At 35.2% G+C, this 22,074-nt stretch overlaps 2 protein-coding genes across 2 annotated transcripts; both read left to right on the top strand.

Moving 5' to 3' along the window:
* Positions 1–2,111: 2,111 nt before the first annotated feature.
* On the top strand, positions 2,112–3,886 carry LOTGIDRAFT_168604 (hypothetical protein; the record flags this gene model as incomplete). Its single annotated transcript, XM_009066489.1, has 2 exons — positions 2,112–2,155; positions 2,359–3,886. 2 exons carry the CDS (start codon positions 2,112–2,114, stop codon positions 3,884–3,886), a joined length of 1,572 nt encoding a protein of 523 aa, XP_009064737.1.
* A 1,571-nt stretch (positions 3,887–5,457) lies between these two features.
* Positions 5,458–18,178, top strand: LOTGIDRAFT_236208 (hypothetical protein; the record flags this gene model as incomplete). Its single annotated transcript, XM_009066488.1, has 18 exons — positions 5,458–5,594; positions 5,876–6,005; positions 6,320–6,385; positions 6,910–7,009; positions 8,980–9,095; positions 9,436–9,506; positions 10,608–10,703; positions 11,245–11,330; positions 11,630–11,785; positions 12,194–12,387; positions 12,574–12,761; positions 13,356–13,519; positions 14,262–14,448; positions 14,836–15,014; positions 15,474–15,697; positions 16,184–16,312; positions 16,762–16,847; positions 17,427–18,178. 18 exons carry the CDS (start codon positions 5,458–5,460, stop codon positions 17,656–17,658), a joined length of 2,541 nt encoding a protein of 846 aa, XP_009064736.1. The 3' UTR covers positions 17,659–18,178.
* Positions 18,179–22,074: the final 3,896 nt, after the last annotated feature.

The raw sequence follows: 22,074 nt of genomic DNA, 5'->3' as shown, positions 1-22,074 counted from the left end.
TGTACCAAGCAATCTGCTGCCTGGTTGGACACGATAGCTTGTCAAACATGGATGCTTTGTCGCATTCTGACAACAGAAAGCTGTCATTGTGCAGTGCAATCTGCTGTTTGGCTGGACACCATAGCTTGTCAAACATGTGTACTGTAGTCTCATTCTGACAACAGAAAGCTGTCATTGTACCACGCAATCTGCTGTTTGGCTGGACACGATAGCTTGTCAAACATGGATGCCGTAGTCTCATTCTGACAACAGAAAGCTGCGATTGTACCAAGCAATCTGCTGCCTGGTTGGACATGATAGCTTGTCAAACATGTATGCTTCGTTGCATTCTGACAACAGAAAGCTGTGATTGTACCAAGCAATCTGCTGTTTGGCTAGACACGATAGCTTGTCAAACATGTATGCTTTGTTGCATTCTGACAACAGAAAGCTGTGATTGTACCAAGCAATCTGCAGCTGCCTGGTTGGACACGATAACTTGTCAAACATGGGTGCTGTAGTCTCATTCTGCCGACAGAAAGCTGTCTAGTTGGATACAATAGCTTGTCAAACATGTATGCTTTGTTGCATTCTGATCACAGAAAACTGTCACTGTATCAGGCAATCCGCTAGCCAGTTGGGCACGGTAATTTGGTATGATCTAGTCTCATTCTGACAACTGGCACTGCACCAAACACTCGGCTAGCTATAGTTGGACAAGATAGTTTGGTATGCTCTAGCCAAATCTTGACGGCGGAAAACTGTCGTTGTACAAAGCATTTCTATAGCTTTGAAAATTAGAAACGATAGTATGGTATGGTAATATCAGTTATAATTGGCGTCTGGTTTGTCTGCAATGAAAAAAAGCACATTATTCCAACTGCATCATTGGTATTTAGACCTTAGACCAGTGCCGAGATAATGAGTGGTCAGTATTGAAACGTGGATTGAAACATAATATGAAAATTGGACAGTACAAGACCCATGTTGATTTATACAAATTACAATCATTAGCATTGAACCACGGGTATAAATTACTTAATTAGTTGTTGTATTGTTTATTAGGTATAGTAAAACCTAGTCCGAAACATCTTCATCTATTCCAGCCTCTGGTAGCTATTTTGACAGTCAGTTGTCGGCTGGAGTAGAGTCAGATTAACCAGATCCTGGTTTATGGGGATTTTTAGATTTAATTGTAACTTTTCATTCCAAATTGCAGGGTTCAATTCCAACATTACGTATTGACGTCCCCTTTTCAATCCCAAATCCCTAACCTTGCTCGTGCCATTGTCCGTCGACATGAGCCCAATCAAGTGTACAAAAGTGAGGCGTTATACTTCATTTCACTTCGTTTATCATTGATGCAGAGAAGACGTTAAAGTTTATTTCATTTGATAACTCAACAATCGAAATGAAATAAAATTTGTTACACAACCTATCAAATTTTGTCATGAAATGTTTGTGATATATGTTGTAATTGTTATCAGTCGAAGTTATTTGAGGTCGATGACTGGACAATAGGCCTATATCTTTAATATAGCCTCGCACATCCGACATAACTTTGTTTATGGGTCCGAACGTTGAACGCTACTTTAGATTTGCAAGCCCCGTTTAAGTCACTAGGCTACTCCTGAAATACAGGCTCATTATCAGCCCCTTATCAAAAGGTCAATGGTTTCTCAAACGTATCACGTGACATGTTTGGATCAAAACCCAATCCGTTATCAAATCCAACTACCAACTACTACGACTACCAACAACTACCTAGTTTGCGATATCAGCATCCGCTGGAAGCGAACGTTAACTTGTCATCTACCTACCAACCATCCAACCAATCCGTTATCAATACGCATCATGTAGGTTATTGAGTACACGTCGCAGATCAATCGTTGCGAATTACCACTGATAAATAGAGACCTGGTTTGGGCCCAATAAAAATGTAAGCCAAGCTCGTGTGTTTAGGCTATCAATATGATAACAGAGACGACGCAATATGTCCAATGAACGTCGATAGCAACCATTATATTTCTATATCAAACCAAACAATATTTTGGGTATGACAAATCCATAGTAAGACCACTTCTAAATAACTGTGAAATCATTTGTGGGGGCTCATTAAACAGAAGAGCGGAATGGATGTGTCCTTTTGGAAAAAGTTCCGCCGGAGATTTTCGCGGTAAGTTAATATTATTGTACCTAGGCTTATTCACCAAATAAGTACAGAACAGTATAAGGATATAAATCTCCATTTCATTTTATTTAACCCAATAAGATAGAGAGCAGTAGATAAGTTTCCATTTCATACAGAACAGTAGGATTTAAGACTACATTTCCATTTTAATTTATTTTATGGAAAAACGTATACTCTTACTGTTTCAGAAGCAAAAACAATCAGGAACTGAAAAAGTTCATCACCAAAGTCGATTTAGAAAAGAACGAACTGAAAAATATCACCCTGAAAAGCGACATCAAAATAAGGAAACCGACTAATCAGAAGGACCTTCTCGCACGACCAACATATTATGGGATAGAATGGAAGCTGAAGCAGGTCTTCACACACCATATCCAAGATCTGAACGAACAGAAAAGGCTTCTTCAGTATTGTCAACAAAAGTTCGCTGGTGTTTTCAACCGTTTGGAGAGTTCTGGTGAGTCTCTGATGCATAACCTAATCACAGCTCTGCCGGATGACCGCTTTGAAAGTTACAAGTACTGCAATACCAAAATTGTTGAGGTTCTCATCGAAGACAGTTGCGATACTGCCAAACTCAACAGATTTGGTGATCCTCCAGTCATTGCCGCTTACAAAATGAAAAAGTTATCCGTCGTAGCTGGATTCCTCAATAAACGTGTTGACTGTAACGTTACAGACAAGTACGGCGCTTCATTGGTGATATTGACGTGTAAGGAAAACGATGTCGATACGTTGCGTAAGATCGTGTGCGCCTATAGATACAGTGATCCAAAACTGAATCTGGACCTTTTGGATGTGACGCGAAACTGTGCCATCTCGTATGCGACTCTCAATAATAATATGGATGTTTGTCGGGTGCTATTAGAAGCTGGTGCGAACCCAAACGCAGGCTTCACGTCTCCGCTCTACCAGGCCGTAAAGAACGATTGCAGTGATGAATTAATAGCGTTACTGATCCAACACAAGGCATCTGTGAACGTTTGGGCGGATTCTAGTGGTCTAAACACCTTGATGGCTGCATCGTACAAAAACAGAACGGAAGTTGTACGGCTGTTGTTGGAAGCCGGGGCACATTTTCCTTCCACTTGGCATAAAAATAAATCATTCGTGGCTGCCATAAAATTTGATAATTTACAAATTGTGCTGGAATTTGTGACAAGATCTGTCGATATTACATCAAAATCTAGTAAAGGGACCAACGTCTTGCATGAAAGTTCCATTTTCGGAAGCACACGTTGCTTGGAATATCTCATAAACGATTCCAATATGGATCTTGTTGCTAAAGATCGCTATGGAAAGACGCCGTTTTATTTAGCTGCCGAAAATGGACATGTAGAGTGCTTACAGCTGCTGTTCAATGCGTCTGCGGATTCTTTCGAAGCCGATCAAAGAGGACGAACACCTTTGGACATTGCAGTTTTGAATGACCATCAAGCTTGTGTCCAATTTATGTTTGACAATTTAGTTTGTTCGAGACGCCAGCTTGTCAATGTTTGTCTTTGTCTTAAAGTCGATTATGATCAGTCAGAATTTCGAAAACAAGAAACCATTGATCTTCTCCAAAAATTTGTTAAATCCTTCCAGGAGGACAGCGTAGGTCCTTTAATGGACATGTGCGTTCTTGAAATACGGAAAATTCTAGGACAACGAAATGGACGTAAAATTTTCCAACTACCTCTGCCAACCATTATTAAAAATCTTCTATTAAATTGACAGATCTGCACTTTTGGGTTTTCTTTTGTTCTATCCAGTACAGTGGATTTCTACTCAGAATGGGGTTGCCCTGGCTTTGCCACACCCCACCACTTTAAAAGTTTTTAGCAATTTACATAGTCAAAGAATAGCCTTAGGGCTACCTTGGAAAACTTTGTGGTCCTTGTAAGGCCCCCTCTCAAGCCACTGATCCAGAAACCAATTGAAAAGAGATTCCATAGCGGTTTTGTAGAAAACCTAGGTTCAATCATTACGTAAATAGACAGGGTTTTGGCCATTATGATTGCAGACTAACCACATGCTTAGGATGAACTGAAATTTAGGACTGTAAAACTATAAGAATCTAACATGGAAAATACAACTGTAAACCTATGCCCTACATTTTGTGATAAATCCTTTGATAGTTCCAATTAGTAAAAGAGTAGACATCATAGTCATGACAAATTTTCCCTTGATGCACACTATGTCTTCATTGACCCAAATAGGAACAGAAAAGTAGGATGTAGAGGTCTATTTATTTAAAAATAAAAACACAAAGAAACTGTCAAGATAGCATTTTATTATCCTAGAATTTTTTATGCAAAAGCTTCACTAAATATCACAAACTTCACTCATAAACTACCATTCAGTCATCTCTCAGCCATTCCCCTGGATTCAATTTTCATCAATACATAAATATACTGAAAAAAAAATACAAATATACTTATCATCAATCCAAATTTAAATATCTTAATAAAATAAAGTGTAAGTAGCAACATACACACACAGAGCTTTGTGACAACTTTTCACAAGGTAAGTGTGGTAGGTTTTGAAATGACTTCAAATCAAGTAACTATGATACCCTTATATCACAGCCTTTGAGTCTCTGCTCTGTCAACCCCTCACAAGCCTTTTATTGGTATTCAACAATCTCAAGGCATAGCTCTTGCCAACTACTGAATTACTGCTAATATTTTCCAACTCTCATTGGCAGCGAATAAGCTGCAATTATAAAACATTGTACCTTAAAAATGTAAATGGAGGCATTCCTTCTTCTGATCCCTTTTGAAAGCCTGAAAAACAAAATACAAAAATTTACTAAATCTAGAAAGATTACACTATTGGAAAAATGAAATAAAAAAAATGGTGCCATCGCCTTAAACTCTGACTCTGATCTGAGTAACAACAACATATTTTTTTAGGTTCTGATTTATTATTTCTGTTTTTTTTTTCTATATTGTTTGGCAAATGAAGTTGCTTGAAACTATTTTTGCTTCACGGTGGGTAATTTGCAAATCACAGACACCAATTTGAATGTTTCGTAAATTAGTAAATAAGCTAACCTAAATAGACAACAGCTGGTATAAATCCCCACTGAAAGATGAACCTTGTCAGGCCGAATAATGTTGACAATCTTTGCTTAGTTTCTGCGCTAAATTTCACCATTTTGTGACTTAAATTGTTGAAAATTTATAAAAAATTCTCAGGATAAATTTTTTTTGACCGGAAGAGAACATTGACAAATCTTGGCATTTGATTGGATGAACAGTTATTAGCAGCCAATGAAATGATTTCAATCAGAATAAACAAAGATGGCGACCACCGAAGCGCACGTGGAGATAGATTTGATAGAGGATGACATTGAAATTGTGGAAGAAAAGCCAAAAGTTTGTCTTCGTGCAGGTCAAAGTATAGTTGCAGTCAAGCCCGTATTCTCCCATGATGGAAAGTAAGTTGGTATCAGCCGATCAAGACGTGTCAAATGCCAGTTTATTCTGGAATTGGTGTCTCGGTTTTGTGCATAATTTCAAAACATGATTTTCTGGTAGTGAAGTGTCTTGTCAAATATCCCTTACTGCATACTACATGGTCTTGTCTGTCTTAATTACCTATTGCAGTCTGCATACGGTAAATCCATCGACAGTTGAAATATAATATTGCTTTCAGTCGATGATTGCACATACCAATTTGAGTAGAAAGTAGAATGGATTTCAATTGATTTATTTTCAGATGTCTATTCTGTGTATCTGGAACAACAGTTAAAGTGTTTAGTACAACTGGTGGGGGATGTATACGAGAACTAAAGGGGCACACACAGACTATAACTGATGTTTGTTTAAACCCCAGGAATAGACTCCAGGTGAGATTATGTTTATAATGAGTCTGTAATTCCATATAGACCAATAGGTGTTTCATACGACGGTAAAGTAGATTGCCAAAAATCTGGACAACTCTGTCATGCATTATCCTAATTTTGAAGCTTTGCGTCTGAAAATTTGTCTAAGTACAGACTCAAAGCCAATCAAGCCCTGATGTCTGGCAGACGGGTGCAGAAAAATAATGTTAAATTCGGTGTTAAATTCCACCTACTGTATTTCATCCATTTCTAAAGCCTGTCTTCTGACTGTTCTGACCCAAATCCGTACTGATTTGAAGTGTTTTCCATTTTTGTAGATTTTAACATGTTCTGTAGATGGTTGGATCAAACAGTGGGATTATACAGATGGGGTTATACTGCGGGTGAGTAAATAGTATTTATACCTGACTGTTAAAGAGAGAGATCGCCAACAACATCATCAATGTTAGTTTTTAATGACCAGAACTTGAACCCTTTCCAGAGCAGTTTGTCCCACTAGTTGTCTTTAAGTTATGTGAGGATTCTCTTTTCAAATATTATGACTAATGCTGCCAGCACACAGATTTTTGTTGTTGCCCATTTTTGTCACACGCAAGATGATTCTCCAATTGGAATGAGCTTATAGATGAAGATATTCGATTTTGTGTATTTTCTGTGGGTAACCCCACATTATCATGAAATGTTAAATTTTTGCTTGAAATAATTGATACATACCCCTGATCTGATATATGAACTCATCTGAAAGTACACAACACTACAGAAAGTTGCATGTGCAGAAGAGTTAAAAAATATATCGAGGTGTGTCAGCTACATGACTATAATCACTGTTATGATTTTATCTGTCAGTAAATTCTCATCTGCCCACTGTTGGCCATCTTGGTTTAACTAATTTGATTTACTATTTTAGAAATTTAATGTGAATACTCCGCTGTATGGTATTTTATGTTATAAAGAAACCTCCAAACTGACCGTTGCTGTCATTCAGGAAAAGAAACCAAAATCTAAAGGTAAATTGAATTGACTTTTGTACACTATTTCATTTTGTTATAGTAGAATTTGGAGCTCCAAAGAGTTAAAGATTCACCATCTGTTTGACCAATCATACTTTAGATTCAGAAACAGAAATTTTTCAGTTAAGCCAATCAGTAATAGTGTCTACAGCTCACCCTCAAATTTTGAGCTTTCAAATCCATGTGTGTCCAGAAGTATCCGCAAAGGAAAGTTAAAAAGATGACTTGTCTAGAAAAGACATATAGAAATAGAGACATTTTAAGTTTGAGGTAATTGTGAAGGAATTACGCAATTTTCGTATATATTTCTAGTACTTCTGAAGACTATAGCCCTGAAAAATAACATTAGGATGTAAAACTCAATTCTATTACAGGTTATGAATTAGTAAGATATGTGTTTATTCTATTACAGGTTATGAGTCAGTAAGATATATGTTTATTCTATTACAGGTTATGAGTCAGTAAGATATGTGTTTATTCTATTACAGGTTATGAGTTAGTAAGATATGTGTTTATTCTATTAGAGGTTATGAGTTAGTAAGATATGTGTTTATTCTATTACAGGTTATGAGTCAGTAAGATATGTGTTTATTATATTACAGGTTATGAGTTAGTAAGATATGTGTTTATTCTATTACAGGTTATGAGTTAGTAAGATATGTGTTTATTATATTACAGGTTATGAGTCAGTAAGATATGTGTTTATTCTATTACAGGTTATGAGTCAGTAAGATATGTGTTTATTCTATTACAGGTTATGAGTCAGTAAGATATGTGTTTATTATATTACAGGTTATGAGTCAGTAAGATATGTGTTTATTATATACAGGTTATGAGTTAATAAGATATGTGTTTATTCTATTACAGGTTATGAATTAGTAAGATATGTGTTTATTATATTACAGGTTATGAGTTGGTAAGATATGTGTTTATTCTATTACAGGTTATGAGTTAGTAAGATATGTGTTTATTATATACAGGTTATGAGTCAGTAAGATATGTGTTTATTATATACAGGTTATGAGTTAATAAGATATGTGTTTATTCTATTACAGGTTATGAATTAGTAAGATATGTGTTTATTATATTACAGGTTATGAGTTGGTAAGATATGTGTTTATTCTATTACAGGTTATGAGTCAGTAAGATATATGTTTATTCTATTAGAGGTTATGAGTTAGTAAGATATGTGTTTATTCTATTACAGGTTATGAGTTAGTAAGATATGTGTTTATTCTATTACAGGTTATGAGTTAGTAAGATATGTGTTTATTCTATTACAGGTTATGAGTTAGTAAGATATGTGTTTATTCTATTACAGTTTATGAGTTAGTGAGATATGTGTTTATTCTATTACAGGTTATGAGTTAGTGAGATATGTGTTTATTCTATTACAGGTTATGAGTTAGTAAGATATGTGTTTATTCTATTACAGTTTATGAGTTAGTAAGATATGTGTTTATTCTATTACAGGTTATGAGTTAGTGAGATATGTGTTTATTCTATTACAGGTTATGAGTTAGTAAGATATGTGTTTATTCTATTACAGGTTATGAGTTAGTAAGTTATGTGTTTATTCTATTACAGTTTATGAGTTAGTAAGATATGTGTTTATTCTATTACAGGTTATGAGTTAGTGAGATATGTGTTTATTCTATTACAGGTTATGAGTCAGTAAGATATGTGTTTATTCTATTACAGGTTATGAGTTAGTAAGATATGTGTTTATTCTATTACAGGTTATGAGTTACTAAGATATGTGTTTATTCTATTACAGGTTATGAGTTACTAAGATATGTGTTTATTCTATTATAGGTTATGAGTTAGTAAGATATGTGTTTATTCTATTATAGGTTATGAATTAGTAAGATATGTGTTTATTATATTACAGGTTATGAGTCAGTAAGATATGTGTTTATTATATTACAGGTTATGAGTCAGTAAGATATGTGTTTATTATATTACAGGTTATGAGTTAGTAAGATATGTGTTATCTGATTGGTTAAATGACAGTAAACCCAAACCATCTACACTGTTAGATCATTGTAGTGCAAATAGAAAAAGTCTTCATATTGGTGCACAGGTATGTTTTCTCTATTCTTTATTTAGTATAAAGCTCAAAAACAACCACTTCATATGCAAATTAAAGGCTTGTTCAATGTTTATTAATCTGAAGGACTTGGGTTTGATCCCTCCATAGGTTGAGATGATTAAAGTGACAGGTTTGCCATCCTTTTGACCAATCATACCTTAGTCTCAGAGACAAAAGTTTTTTTTTAGCTAAGCTAATCAGTAAATTTTCTCAGCTTACCATCAAAACTTGAGCCTTCAAGTCCATGTGTATCCAAAATTATCTGCGTTTGAAAGTCTTTTTTCGAGACTCTGCCATATACCTTGACAGTTCATTTACGTTTAATTTGTAGGATAAATATTTAGCATCAATACGAGAAAAATCACTGGTTGTCGTTGATTTGAAAAACGGGGATAAACGAACGTAAGTGTCAGGGATTTTGATTTAGTGTATTTACCAGTCATGTCTGTTTGAAGCTTCAAAAAGTCTTGCAGTGATTTTGTCTGGCTGGACATGCTTTTGTTATTGACACAAGCTATTTCTTTGCATAATTTCTAGAATATCTACATGTAGTCATTCTGTGCAGAGAAATTGGAAATTAAAAAGAGTAGACAAATACTGATATCCTCTGTAAACTCAGATGGGTGAATTTGAATGTTGTGGTCTAAATATTATCTATATGGACAATGTATTTGTGGTCTAAATGTTTTTTGTGTCGTTCTTGATAATTCTCCAACTAGTTTTTATACCCCCACATCTCTCTATGTGGACGTATATTGTCGGCACCCCTGTCCGTCGGTCCATCAACATTTGATTGTAAACGCTCTAAAAACTAGATTTTTTGATGGAATCAAATTAAATTCGGTATGTGTATACATATTCATAAAACGAAGATCATGTTGGAATTTGAGCTATTTTCGATCTTAGAAGCAGAGTTATTGCCCTTGCCCCAAAATGAATATGCTATTACTCTCTTAGTTTTCAACAGATTTTGATGATGAAACTTAAAATGGATGTTTCGTTTTTATCATTCGCATGCCGTGGTGGGCGTATATGGCTGTGGTTAACATTGTACAATCAGGCAAAGATATTTGTGCTTATCTGGATACAATTCAAAACTTAAACAGAATAACAGATATATTTATCTATTATACAGTGCATGTATTCTAGTACGATAAAAATATGATGTTAAAAGGACAGGTTCACCATCCGTTTGACCAAGCGTACTTCAGTCTCAGAAACAGGAATTGTTTGGCTAAACTAATCAGTAATAATGTTCACAGCTCACTGTCAAAATTAGACTTCAAATCTACGTGTGTCCAGAATTATCCACGTTTGAAAGTTAAATTGTTGACTCTCATCTTTTCTTGAGACTCTGTCTTATATAGAAAAGACACATTTTGGAATTTTGCAATTTTTGTACATTTCTAGTACTTCTGAAGACTAGTACCATATTCAATTCAACCCCTGGAAATTGCAAATCTGTCTCTTTAGATATTTAATTGAATGTAACAATATTTTCAGTGTCAGTAAAGATGAAAACTGTTATACGTGTATCACGTGTCATCCAGTACAGCCTTGTATTGTCATTGGTGATGAACTCGGTAGGATACATTTCTGGTAAGTGACTTTTTTATCCACCCAGGACCTTTAACTTCATTGGGTACGTCAGAAAATTGCAAGGTCTCTTTTAGACTCCAGTGAGCAGAAGATGTTAGCTAGAATTTTTCTTTCTTAATGCTGTATAAATGAACTATATTGGCCACATTTTAGCCTGAGAAAACCTCAACTTATATTTGAATTTTCTATAATATTTCTTAATTCTCAGTGATAAATCATTCTTAAAGAGATTGTAAAGAGATTTTCTAAAATTTTTGTGAGTATCAGAGACACTGATAGCATCAATTTGCACCATTCCAATTTCAATCAGACATTGGTGATTCCTGCAATTCCACTAAAACTAAATGTTTTAACACTTCACCCCCGCGAAATAAAACACTTAGTTTTAGAAGAATTGCTAGAACCACAGACATCTGATTGAAAATTGGAATGGCCAAAGTTGATGCTATCAGTTTCCCCGATACACTTACAAAATTTAGAAAACCTCTTTATAATCCCTTTAATGATGAATAAATAATCATTTTGAAATTCTCTTGTGTAGGTGGAATTTCTTCAAGAAAAATCCTGTTGAGACAAGTTACCACTGGCACTCTTTGCCTGTTAAATGTCTGGAATTTACACAGGAAGGTAAGAATATTCCTGCTAGAAGTACTGATGTGTCTGAGCAAGATCACCCATGCAAATTGTTGTGTAGTGCCTCCTCCCCCTCCCCCCCCCCCCTTTTTAGGTGCCTGATAATATCTTATATTCCCAGTCTTTTGGGCTTGGTTCTAACTGCTTAAGAATTGAGATATCTAATAATTCATTGTCCTGGCTAAATGTCCCTCATTGCACACTGTAATATAACCTGTCTTCATTATTAGCGGGATCTAAAACTTCTATTGAATTTATTTTATGTAGTTTTAACACTGTGCTGTAAATTTCAGGTTCTAATCTACTATCTGGTGGTCATGAGTGTGTTTTGGTAAAATGGCAGTTTGATTCGAGTAACCGAGATTTTCTACCCAGATTGGGATCTCCTATCAATCATATAACTTGTTCTCCTGATAATACAGTTTACGCCCTCTCACAGGATGATAATGGTAAGAAGACCTTGTTCCTTGTGACCCTGCTTGGTTATTTCCATGAGAGAAATGATAAATCACTGAAAGGGATTGTAAAAAGGTTTTCTAAATTTGATGTCATCAATTTGCCTAATTCTAATTTTCAATCAGACGTCTGTGGTACCCGCAATTCCATTAATCGCAAAATATGCTTTATCACATAAGACCCTTAGCGATTAGTGACGTCTTTAAACACTTAGTTTTAGTGGAATTGCAGGAACCACAGACATCTGATTGAAAAATTGGAATGGTGTAAATTGATGCTATCAATGTTGCTGATACACATACAAAAACCTCTTCACAATCCCTTTAAGACCGCCATTAAAACTTGTGCAAATTACAGATTTTTTTATACTTATATTTAACAATATGTTTGTTTTATTCCAGCTATCCGACTGATATCCAACACCTACAGTCCAGTGTGTTTTTACCAGGGGTTAACAAGGGGTCATATGTCACAGGTCAAACCCAGATCTTCAACTGGACTACTGTTTGACCCCCTGTCTAAAGCACTGGTCACTAATGGACGTGTTGGTCATCTACAGTTTTATAATGTACATACAGATATTCAACTATTCAATGTAAGTATATGTTTTGAGTTTTTTAAGGAATTTTGTAGAAATTGAGCATATGATCAGATCATCTGGTTCCAAAATGGAGGCAGACGTCAATAATTTTGATATGGCAAATGAGTTAATTGATTTCAATGCCAAATAACTCTTGGTGTTTTAAATGAGAAAAAATAAAATAAAATTTCTGAATTTCAGTTAGACATAACTTGTCAAAACTACATCTCACCTGATTCTTTATCTAAAGACTCCATGGCAACCCAGGTAACCAAGGCAACCTTCAATCATTGTGGTAAATGGTTAGCAACAGCTGAATACTGGTCCGCAGAAAATCTCAGCCCGGAAATAAGAATAAAATTTTGGATCTTCAATGAAGAAAAACAAACGTAAGCAAGTTCTCATGTTTGTTTCACTCTATTAAAATTGGAGGTAGGATTGAGTAAATTAACGATTATCGTCAGTAGGAATTTATAATTTGATTATCGATTATATGTCAAAATGACATTTTCTCTTGTGATCCCATTAACAAGTAGTAATCTCTTCCACATAGATTTCCTTCAGAACAAAACACACCCAAAATAAACTATGATAACCGATCAAAGCAAGAATATACTTCTATGACACAAAATTTTTGTCATGTTTTTAATTTAGTATTTACAGGATTTCTCAAATGAATTATTTCTATTTGATTATTGATGATAGTCTGCCATTGATAATTGATCTCAATTTGGTAAACGAAACCCAGACCAAACTGGAGGCCTTTAATACTGTTTAAGAGTTGACACAACTTTTTGTTGCTGATTCTGGAATAGCTAGCTAGCAAATCTTTCAAGATAGCCAATTACTTTTGCTCAAAATTGTAGAATAGTTGGCGCTTTTGTCTTGGGTCTAGATGATTTTTCATAATCAACAAAAAAACTTGATTGAATGAGGTTAACACAAACAATGCATAGGAGCTAAATTTTTTCTTGATTTTTCAGCTATATATTGAATACGAGTGTTGAATTTCCTCACGAAGAAGAAATACACTGGTTAAAATTCCGTCCTTGGTGTCGTGGAAACAAAGATTTATTAATGGTTGTCTCTACATGTCAAGATGGCAGCTTTAAACTGTGGTCTGCGGAGGACAGCACAGATTTATATGGTAAGTTGGATAGGTTTGTTACGTGATTCTTGACTACAAAAACATGTCCAAAACTCATACATATTTCTAGCCTGTTTTACATTGGTTTTACCAGGGACTGGGAGCTGTGGTGGCACAGTGAGTTAGATGCTTGCTCGCTAACCTGAAGGTCCAGGGTTCAATCCCGGCATAGGTCGAGATAATACCTTCAGATTTTTCAACCCGGTTTCCCCCTATCAGTGATGCAGGTAAGAGGGGTTGACATGGAAAAAGCGTCTAGTCGTTCGGATGGGACAATAAACCGAGGCCCTGTGCGCTACAGGCTGTGCACGTTAAAGACCCCTCGACAGTTGGAAATTGAAAAAAAGCCCACATGGTGCAGAATAGTAGGACGTAAAACTCCATTCATTTCATTTCTTACCAAGGACGGCGATAAATATATTCATGATGTCATGTGATTTTAAAACTGGCCATTTTCAAACATACTTGTATATAGACATTTTTAACTTTTGTTTTGTAAATTTAAACATACATACAAAACTTCTACTTATCATATCAGTTTGAGGATGAAAAGGGCTGTTTGATTGGTTAAAATACACACTGCGTCATACAAAACTAAAAATAAGTTAGCAATCTTTTTAATGATAAGGAAGCATGTTCATTGGATGAATATCCATTTGCTATTCTAATTTTTGCCTGTGACATCCAACTTTAAAAGACTGAGAACGGATTTACTTTCGATTTTGATTTTGTTTGTTTTAAGGTACCGTTACAAAATGGATGTGTGAATCTTCGAGCACGTATCGTGATCTACCAGCAGGTCAAGCAGAATTTACAGAAGATGGGTCTATATTAGGCGTGGTATTTAAATCTACTGTTACACTGTGGAACCCTGATACTAATGAACTGAAAGCAACGTTACACAGTAATCTAGGAGACTTCAACATTAAGTAAGTATCTAGTCACATATTCTCAAAATGTTCTTAAAGTTAGGATGTCACTGTTTCTAAGTTATCCTATCCTTAAGCAGTGTTCCCAACATTTTGAGCATGTGATGATGTGAGGTGCTCTCTCAACTCAAAATAAATTCTTCTCCTATACCAGTTGGCCACGCCCCTGACACCCTAGTCCCACACCCCCAGGACTGAAAACACCCCAGGTTGGGAACCAGGGTCTTCAAGGGACAAGTGTGCCATTTTGGGGGTTGATTTGAGTAAATATATGTAAATAGTCTTCAGAGTACTATAAATGTACAAAAATTGCATACCTAAAATAACAAGGGATGAGCGTTGTATTCGCAATTATATATTATATAACTGAACTGTGTTTATTTACAGTAATATAAGTTTTGGGTGTAATAAATGTTGCCAGTATTTAGTTACCACATCAGATGAACATATTACGTCCTGGAACCTCCTGTCTTTATCAGTACAATGGACAGTCAATGTACGAGTGTCTACTCTGATAGCAGATCCATTTTCAACTGTCATGGCAGCTTTTACAACAGACAGACACTGTAAGTACTTGTCTCTCCTTTTTCATTTCACTCCATGTTTCAGATCCCTTTGTTGGTGGTCAATGGCCCATATGAAGGAAAGGAAATTAAATGAATTTTTACTTTCTGCGCCTAATTGGGTGTTCGAAGACTACACCATGTAGTTTGCAACCAGGGAAATTTTGCCAGGATTGCGGCATAAGCCAACTCTTTTTGCTTTGTAACTGCACAGTCTGTAACCTCTATTTATCGTCCGCATGACCAGGCGCTTTTTCTAGCCCCTCCGACCTGCATCACTGCCAGGACGAAACCAGGTTGAAAAATCCGAAGGTATTATCTCGACCTATGCTGGGATTGAACCCTGGACCTTCAGGTTAGCGAGCAAGTGTCTAACTCACTGAGCTTCCATCACCCCCGACCCTTAAAGAAAGATTGTAATACAGAAGCATGTAATAAAAACAAAATTTTGTTTCATTTCAGTATTCGTATTTGAACCATCTAAGCCACAACCTGTTTATAAACATTCTACTGTCAGTCTGTCAGCCATTACAGGAGCTGTATTTATACCTCACAACAAGTCTGAACAACACAATAAAACAAGTGCTCTATCTTGGCAGACGCAATGTCAGCTGTACTTTATGAATATGGATCAGAAATTATCCACAGTAGATTACGAAGATCATGAAGATGACAGATATTCTACTGTAAGTGTTTTTTTTTTAAATTTAGTGACCTTATCTGATGACGTCTGCTTCACTCAATCAAATTACTTCACTCCCTCACAAAATACCAGTGCTGGAGATTTGATTGGTTAAAGCAGGTCAAAGAGGCCAGTCTTTAGACCCTAACTGAAATGCTAATAATATAAAAAGAAAAGCTATTAAAAAAAACAGGACGAAATGGAGTCATAGCAAGTTAGACTCTTGTTTCAAGGTTTTGTTATGACAAAGGTTGAGATAATACCTTTTCTATCTAGTTCTTGGTGTCAATCATTTTGATAACAGAGCCCCAAATGTTTGTATGGGATGATAACAAAGGCTCTCTTTCTACAGACTTTGCATGTTAAAGATATCTTTTCAGTAAGTGGAAAAGTGATTCGGTCCTGGTAAAATTGCAAAGTAAAAATGTAACTGGCTAAAGCAAAAATTTCTTCTTACTTCTAATGAATAAAATATTTCATATCTTTTCAGTTATCAGTAAAATCCAACATACCCAAAACACCATTTGGTGAATTGATAGCTGAAAAATCTACCAGAGACAAACAACCAGAAACTAACATTGATCTTCTACGACGAAAAGATAGCAGTTTTGTTAATGAGGTTTGTTCATAAGTTCTATTTAATTTTATTGGAATATTGAGGTTCACAGCTAACAGTCGATGTGTGTCAAGAATTATCCACGTTTGAAAGTGAAAAATATGACTCGCCTTTTCTTGAGACACTGCCATATATAGAAATAGAAAGAAAAATTCCTAGCCTGAGGTATATTTGATGGAATTATGCGATTTTCATACATTTCTAGTATCTGAAACCTATTCAGAACCCAAATCAATCCCGGAAAAAAGCAAACCTGTCCCTGTAAATGAGAGTTTAGATCGACATTGTGACTTGCAGCATGTGAGATCATCTGGGTTTGGTCATATTGCTCAAGTTTGAATTAGTCGGTCGATTTCATCTTATGAAATTCGATCTATGATGTCAATATCTTTTGAGATGACTACAAATATTTGTCTTCTATATTTAACTAACCTTGATTTTATTATTTTCAGATTTTAATAACCTCTCCCCATGTCCAACCACCAGTCACTGTCCTGTGTTCCAAGTTTCTACAATCTTTGTTAATTTCTGAGAAAAAGTGAGTATCATTGGAGAAAAAAAATCTGTATGAATAATTCGAACCACAGTCCATTTTTATACGCCCACATGAAATGGGGGGGCGTAGATTGTCAGCACCCCTGTCCGTCCGACAATATTTGCTTGTAAACGCTCTAAAAACTAGATTTTTTAATGGAATCAAATGAAATTCGGTATGTGTATACATATTCATAAAACGAAGATCAAATTCGAATTTGAGCTATTTTCGACAGTTAGAAGCAGAGTTATTGCCCTTGCCCCAAAGTCTTGAATATTTACCATCCACATGCCGTGGTGGGCGTATGTGACTGTGGTCCACTATCTTTAAACTTCTGTGTGACAAGCTACAAGAGCAGTGCATGTTCCATAGAAAAAACTTTGCATTTTCTGTCAAAATTGCAGTGACTAACCCATCCAATACAGTGGAAAATTCTAATCTCTCTCCCATGAACAACAGCAGGCATTGCCAGCCTAAAAAAACAACCCATTTCTTGTTCTAACATTTATTGTTAAAGTAGCATTTTGTTTCATAAAAATTCATCAACAGAAAAACTTTGAAAAAATTTAAATTTCATTTCAGATCATCACAAGAAAAAGAAGAAGAAGAGGAAGAAGATTACAAGGAAACTCATGATTCTGATTCAGATTCAGAGATGGACATTAAAGACAACAATATATCTAATCAAATGGAAATAGACATTCTAAATATAGAACATTTAGATATTGATATATCAAAGAACAAAAAAAAAGAGAGAGCGAAAATTGAGGCTGTTTGCGCGGAAGAGTTCACATGGTTTAAAGTTAAAAAATGAACTGTGAAAAATATTTTCTACTCATATTGTTACCAGAATATATGCAGCATTGAAAGAGTCACTTGTTGTTTCTTAAGTTGACTCATTGAGTCCTCACTCAGCAAAAAACAGCCACATTTGCCAACTCTTTCTGGAAATTATTTTATTTATTTGGTGTTTACTCATTTATCAAAAACCACCTTCGAATTTTAGCCAAGCAAACACATGACTCTGCGCAAACCCAATCTTGTCTTAATTTCCTGACTTTTTGATCAGACAACCAATTCAATCAGTTTTGTCATTGATTCTGGTGATAACCCAATAAGAATATTATGCACATTGAGTAACATGGTTACAAGTTATTTATTAGGCAATTAAACATGTCAAAAGGGAGTAATCCTATTGCAGAATAAATCACTTTTCTATTGAGTGGGTTACATAAGTCTCCTTGTTATTGTTTCAAATTACATTGAATTGTCAGTTTCACATCATATTCTATTATAACTCACATGTTTGCCCAATAAATGAGTCACTCACCCAACCTTTATAACTCACATGTTTGCCCAATAAACGAGTCTCTCACCTGTTTGCCCATAAATGAGTCATTTATCTGCTCCATCTGCTTATCTGCTATGGGGAAGATAAATGAGTCAATTATTGTGCAAATAAATGACTCATTTATTGAGTAGCTCCCTTTTTAACTCACATGTTTGCCCAATAAATGAGTCACCCACCCAACCTGTATAACTCACATGTTGCCAAATAAATGAGTCACTCACCCAACCATTAAAACTAATATGTTTGCCCAACAAACCAGTCACTCACCTAACTTTTATAACTCACATGTTTGCCAAATAAATGAGTCACTGATCTAATTATAACTCACCTGTTTGTCCGATAAATAAGTCACTCACCTAACTTTTATAACTCACATGTTTGCCAAATAAATGAGTCACTGATCTAATTATAACTCACCTGTTTGTCCGATAAATAAGTCACTCACCTAACTTTTATAACTCACATGTTTGCCAAATAAATGAGTCACTGATCTAATTATAACTCACCTGTTTGTCCGATAAATAAGTCACTCACCTAACTACTATATCTCACATGTTTGCCCAATAAATGAGTCACTCATCTACTATTATAACTCACGTTTGCCCAATAAATAAGTCATTCACCTATTATAACTCACATGTTTGCCCAATAAACGAGTCTCTCACCTGTTTGCCCAATAAATGAGTCATTTATCTGCTCCATAAATGAGTCATTTAGCTGCTCAATAAATGAGTCATTTAGCTGCTCAATAAATGAGTCATTTAGCTGCTCAATAAATGAGTCATTTATCTGCTCAATAAATGAGTCATTTAGCTGCTCAATAAATGAGTCATTTAGCTGCTCAATAAACAAGTCAGTTATTTCCATAATAAATGACTCATTTATTGGGAAGATAAATGAGTCAATTATTGTGCAAATTTTATAACTTTTATAACTCACATGTTTGCTCAATAATCGAGTCACTCACCCAACCTTTATAACTCACATGTTTGCCCAATAAATGAGTCTCAATTGTTTGGCCCATAAATAAGTCACTCACCTGCTATTATAACTCTCGTTTGCCCAATAAAGGAGAACATTCATCTAACTATAACTCACCTGTTTACCCAATTAACGAGTCTCTCACCTGTTTGCCCAATTAATGAGTCTCTCACCTGTTTGCCCAGTAAATAAGTCACTCACCTTACTATTATAACTCACACGTTTGCCAAATAAATGAGTCACGCGCCTAACTATTATACTCACTTGTTTGCCCAGGATTCACTCAACTATTTGACCCATAAATAAGTAACTCATCCAACTATTATAACTCATCTGTTTCAGTGTTTGTGGTGAGTAATGATAAGCAGATGATTCATTTATTCGGCAAATGAGTAACTTATTTATCGGGCACACAGGTGAGTTTTAATAAGTAGATCAGTGACTCATTTATTGGGCAAGGTGAGTGGTTGGTTGTGGTTAGGAAGGTTGTTGAGTGCCTCATTTATTTGATGAACAAGTGTGTGTGACTCATTTATCAGGCCAACGGAAATGTGACTGTCTGCCAGATGAGTCAGTCACTTGCTTTGGCTCACCTGTTTGTCCAATAACTGAATCAGTTATTTGTCAATAATGTCACTCATCTGCACGAGTCATTTATTGAGCAGAGTAATATTATCTGCTACAAAAATGAGTCATTTATCTTCCCTTTAAATGATTCATTTATTGAGCAGAGTCACCTGTTTGACCAATAAATGTGTCATTAATATGCCCCATAAATGAGTAATTTATCTGCTCAATAAATGACTCACCTGTTTGCCCAATAAATGAGTCATTAATCTGCTCCATACATGAGTCATTAATCTGCCCCATATATAAGTCATTAATCTGCCCCATAAATGACTCACCTGTTTGCCCAATAAATGAGTCATTAGTCTACCCCATAAATGAGTCATTTAGCTGCTCCATAGATGAGTCATTTAACTTTTCCATAAATGAGTCATTTAGCATCTGAATAAATGAGTCATTTAGCTGCTCCATAAATGAGTCATTTAGCTGTTCCATAAATGAGTCATTCAAGCGGTTATATAATTGAGTCATTTAGCTGTTCCATAATTGAATCATTTAGTTGCTCTATAATATTTAGCTGCTGCATAAATGAGTCATTTAGCTGTTCCATAAATGAGTCATTTAGCTGTTCCATTAATGAGTCATTTAGCTGTTATATAATTAAGTCATTAAGCAGTTATATAATTGAGTCATTTAGCTCTTATATAATTGAGTCATATAGCGCTTATATAATTGAGTCATTTAGCTGTTATATAATTGAGTCATTTAGCTGTTATATAATTGAGTCATTTAGCTGTTCCATAAATGAGTCATTTAGCTGTTCCATAAATGAGTCATTTAGCTGTTATATAATTGAGTCATTTAGCTGTTATATAATTGAGTCATTTAGCTGTTATATAATTGAGTCATTTAGCTGTTATATAATTGAGTCATTTAGCTGTTATATAATTGAGTCATTTAGCTGTTACATAACTGAGTCATTTAGCTGTTACATAACTGAGTCATTTAGCTGTTCCATTAATAAGTCATTTAGCAGCTGCAAAAATGAGTCATTTAGCAGTTGCAAAAGGAAGTCATTTAGCAGCTGCAAAATGAGTCATTTAGCAGCTGCAAAATGAGTCATTTAGCAGCTGCAAAATAACTCATTTAGCAGCTGCAAAAATAAGTCATTTAGCAGCTGCAAAAATGAGCTATATAAAAGAGACATTTAGCTGCCATATAAGTGAGTCATTTAGCTGCTATATAAGTACGTCATTTAGCTGTTCCATAAATGAGTCATTTAGCTGTTCCATAAATAAGTCATTTAGCTGTTCCATAAATGAGTCATTTAGAGGTTCCAAAAATGAGTCATTTAGCGGTTCCATAAATGAGTCATTTAGCTGTTCCATAAATGAGTCATTTAGCTGTTCCATAAATGAGTCATTCAAGCGGTTATATAAATGAGTCATGTAGCTTCTATGTAAATGAGTCATTAAGCTTCTATATAAAAGAGTCATAAATGAATCATTTAGCTGTTCCATAAATGAGTCATTTAGCTGTTCCATAATTTCGTCATTTAGCTGCTATTTAATTTCGTCATTTAGCTGCTATATAAGTGGGTCATTTAGCCGATATTTAAATGAGACATTTAGCTGTTCCATTAATAAGTTATTTAGCAGCTGCAAAACGGGGAAATTTAGCAGCTGCAAAAAATTTGTCATTTAGCAGCTGCAAAATTAGTCATTTAGCAGCTACAAAAATAAGTCATTTAGCAGCTGCAAAAATGAGCTATATAAACGAGACATTTAGCTGCTATATAAGTGAGTCAATTAGCTGTTCCTTAAATGAGTCATTTAGCTGTTCCATAAATGAGTCATTTAGCTGTTCCATAAAGGAGTCATTTAGCTGTTCCATAAAGGAGTCATTTAGCTGTTCCATTTATAAGTCATTTAGCTGTTTCATTGATAAGTCATTTAGCAGCTGCAAAAATGAGTCATTTGGCAGCAGCAAAAACGAGTCATTTAGCAGCTGCAAAAACAAGTCATTTAGCAGCTGCAAAAACAAGTCATATAGCAGCTGCAAAAACAAGTCATATAGCAGCTGCAAAAACAAGTCATATAGCAGCTGCAAAAACAAGTCATATAGCAGCTGAAAAATGAGTCATTCAGCAGCTGCAAAACAAGTCATATAGCAGCTGCAAAATGAGTCATTCAGCAGCTGTAAAATCAGTCATTTTGCAGCTGCAAAAATAAGTCATTTAGCGGCTGCAAAAATAAGTCATTTAGCAGCTGCAAAAATGAGCTATATAAACGAGAAATAAGTCATTTAGCAGCAGCAAAAACGAGTCATTTA

Source organism: Lottia gigantea (genome assembly GCF_000327385.1).
Source record: "Lottia gigantea unplaced genomic scaffold LOTGIsca_77, whole genome shotgun sequence".
In the NCBI taxonomy this organism is placed as follows: domain Eukaryota; kingdom Metazoa; phylum Mollusca; class Gastropoda; family Lottiidae; genus Lottia; species Lottia gigantea.
Note: the sequence above shows the minus strand (reverse complement) of the source record. Positions and strands in the feature narration are given on the sequence as shown.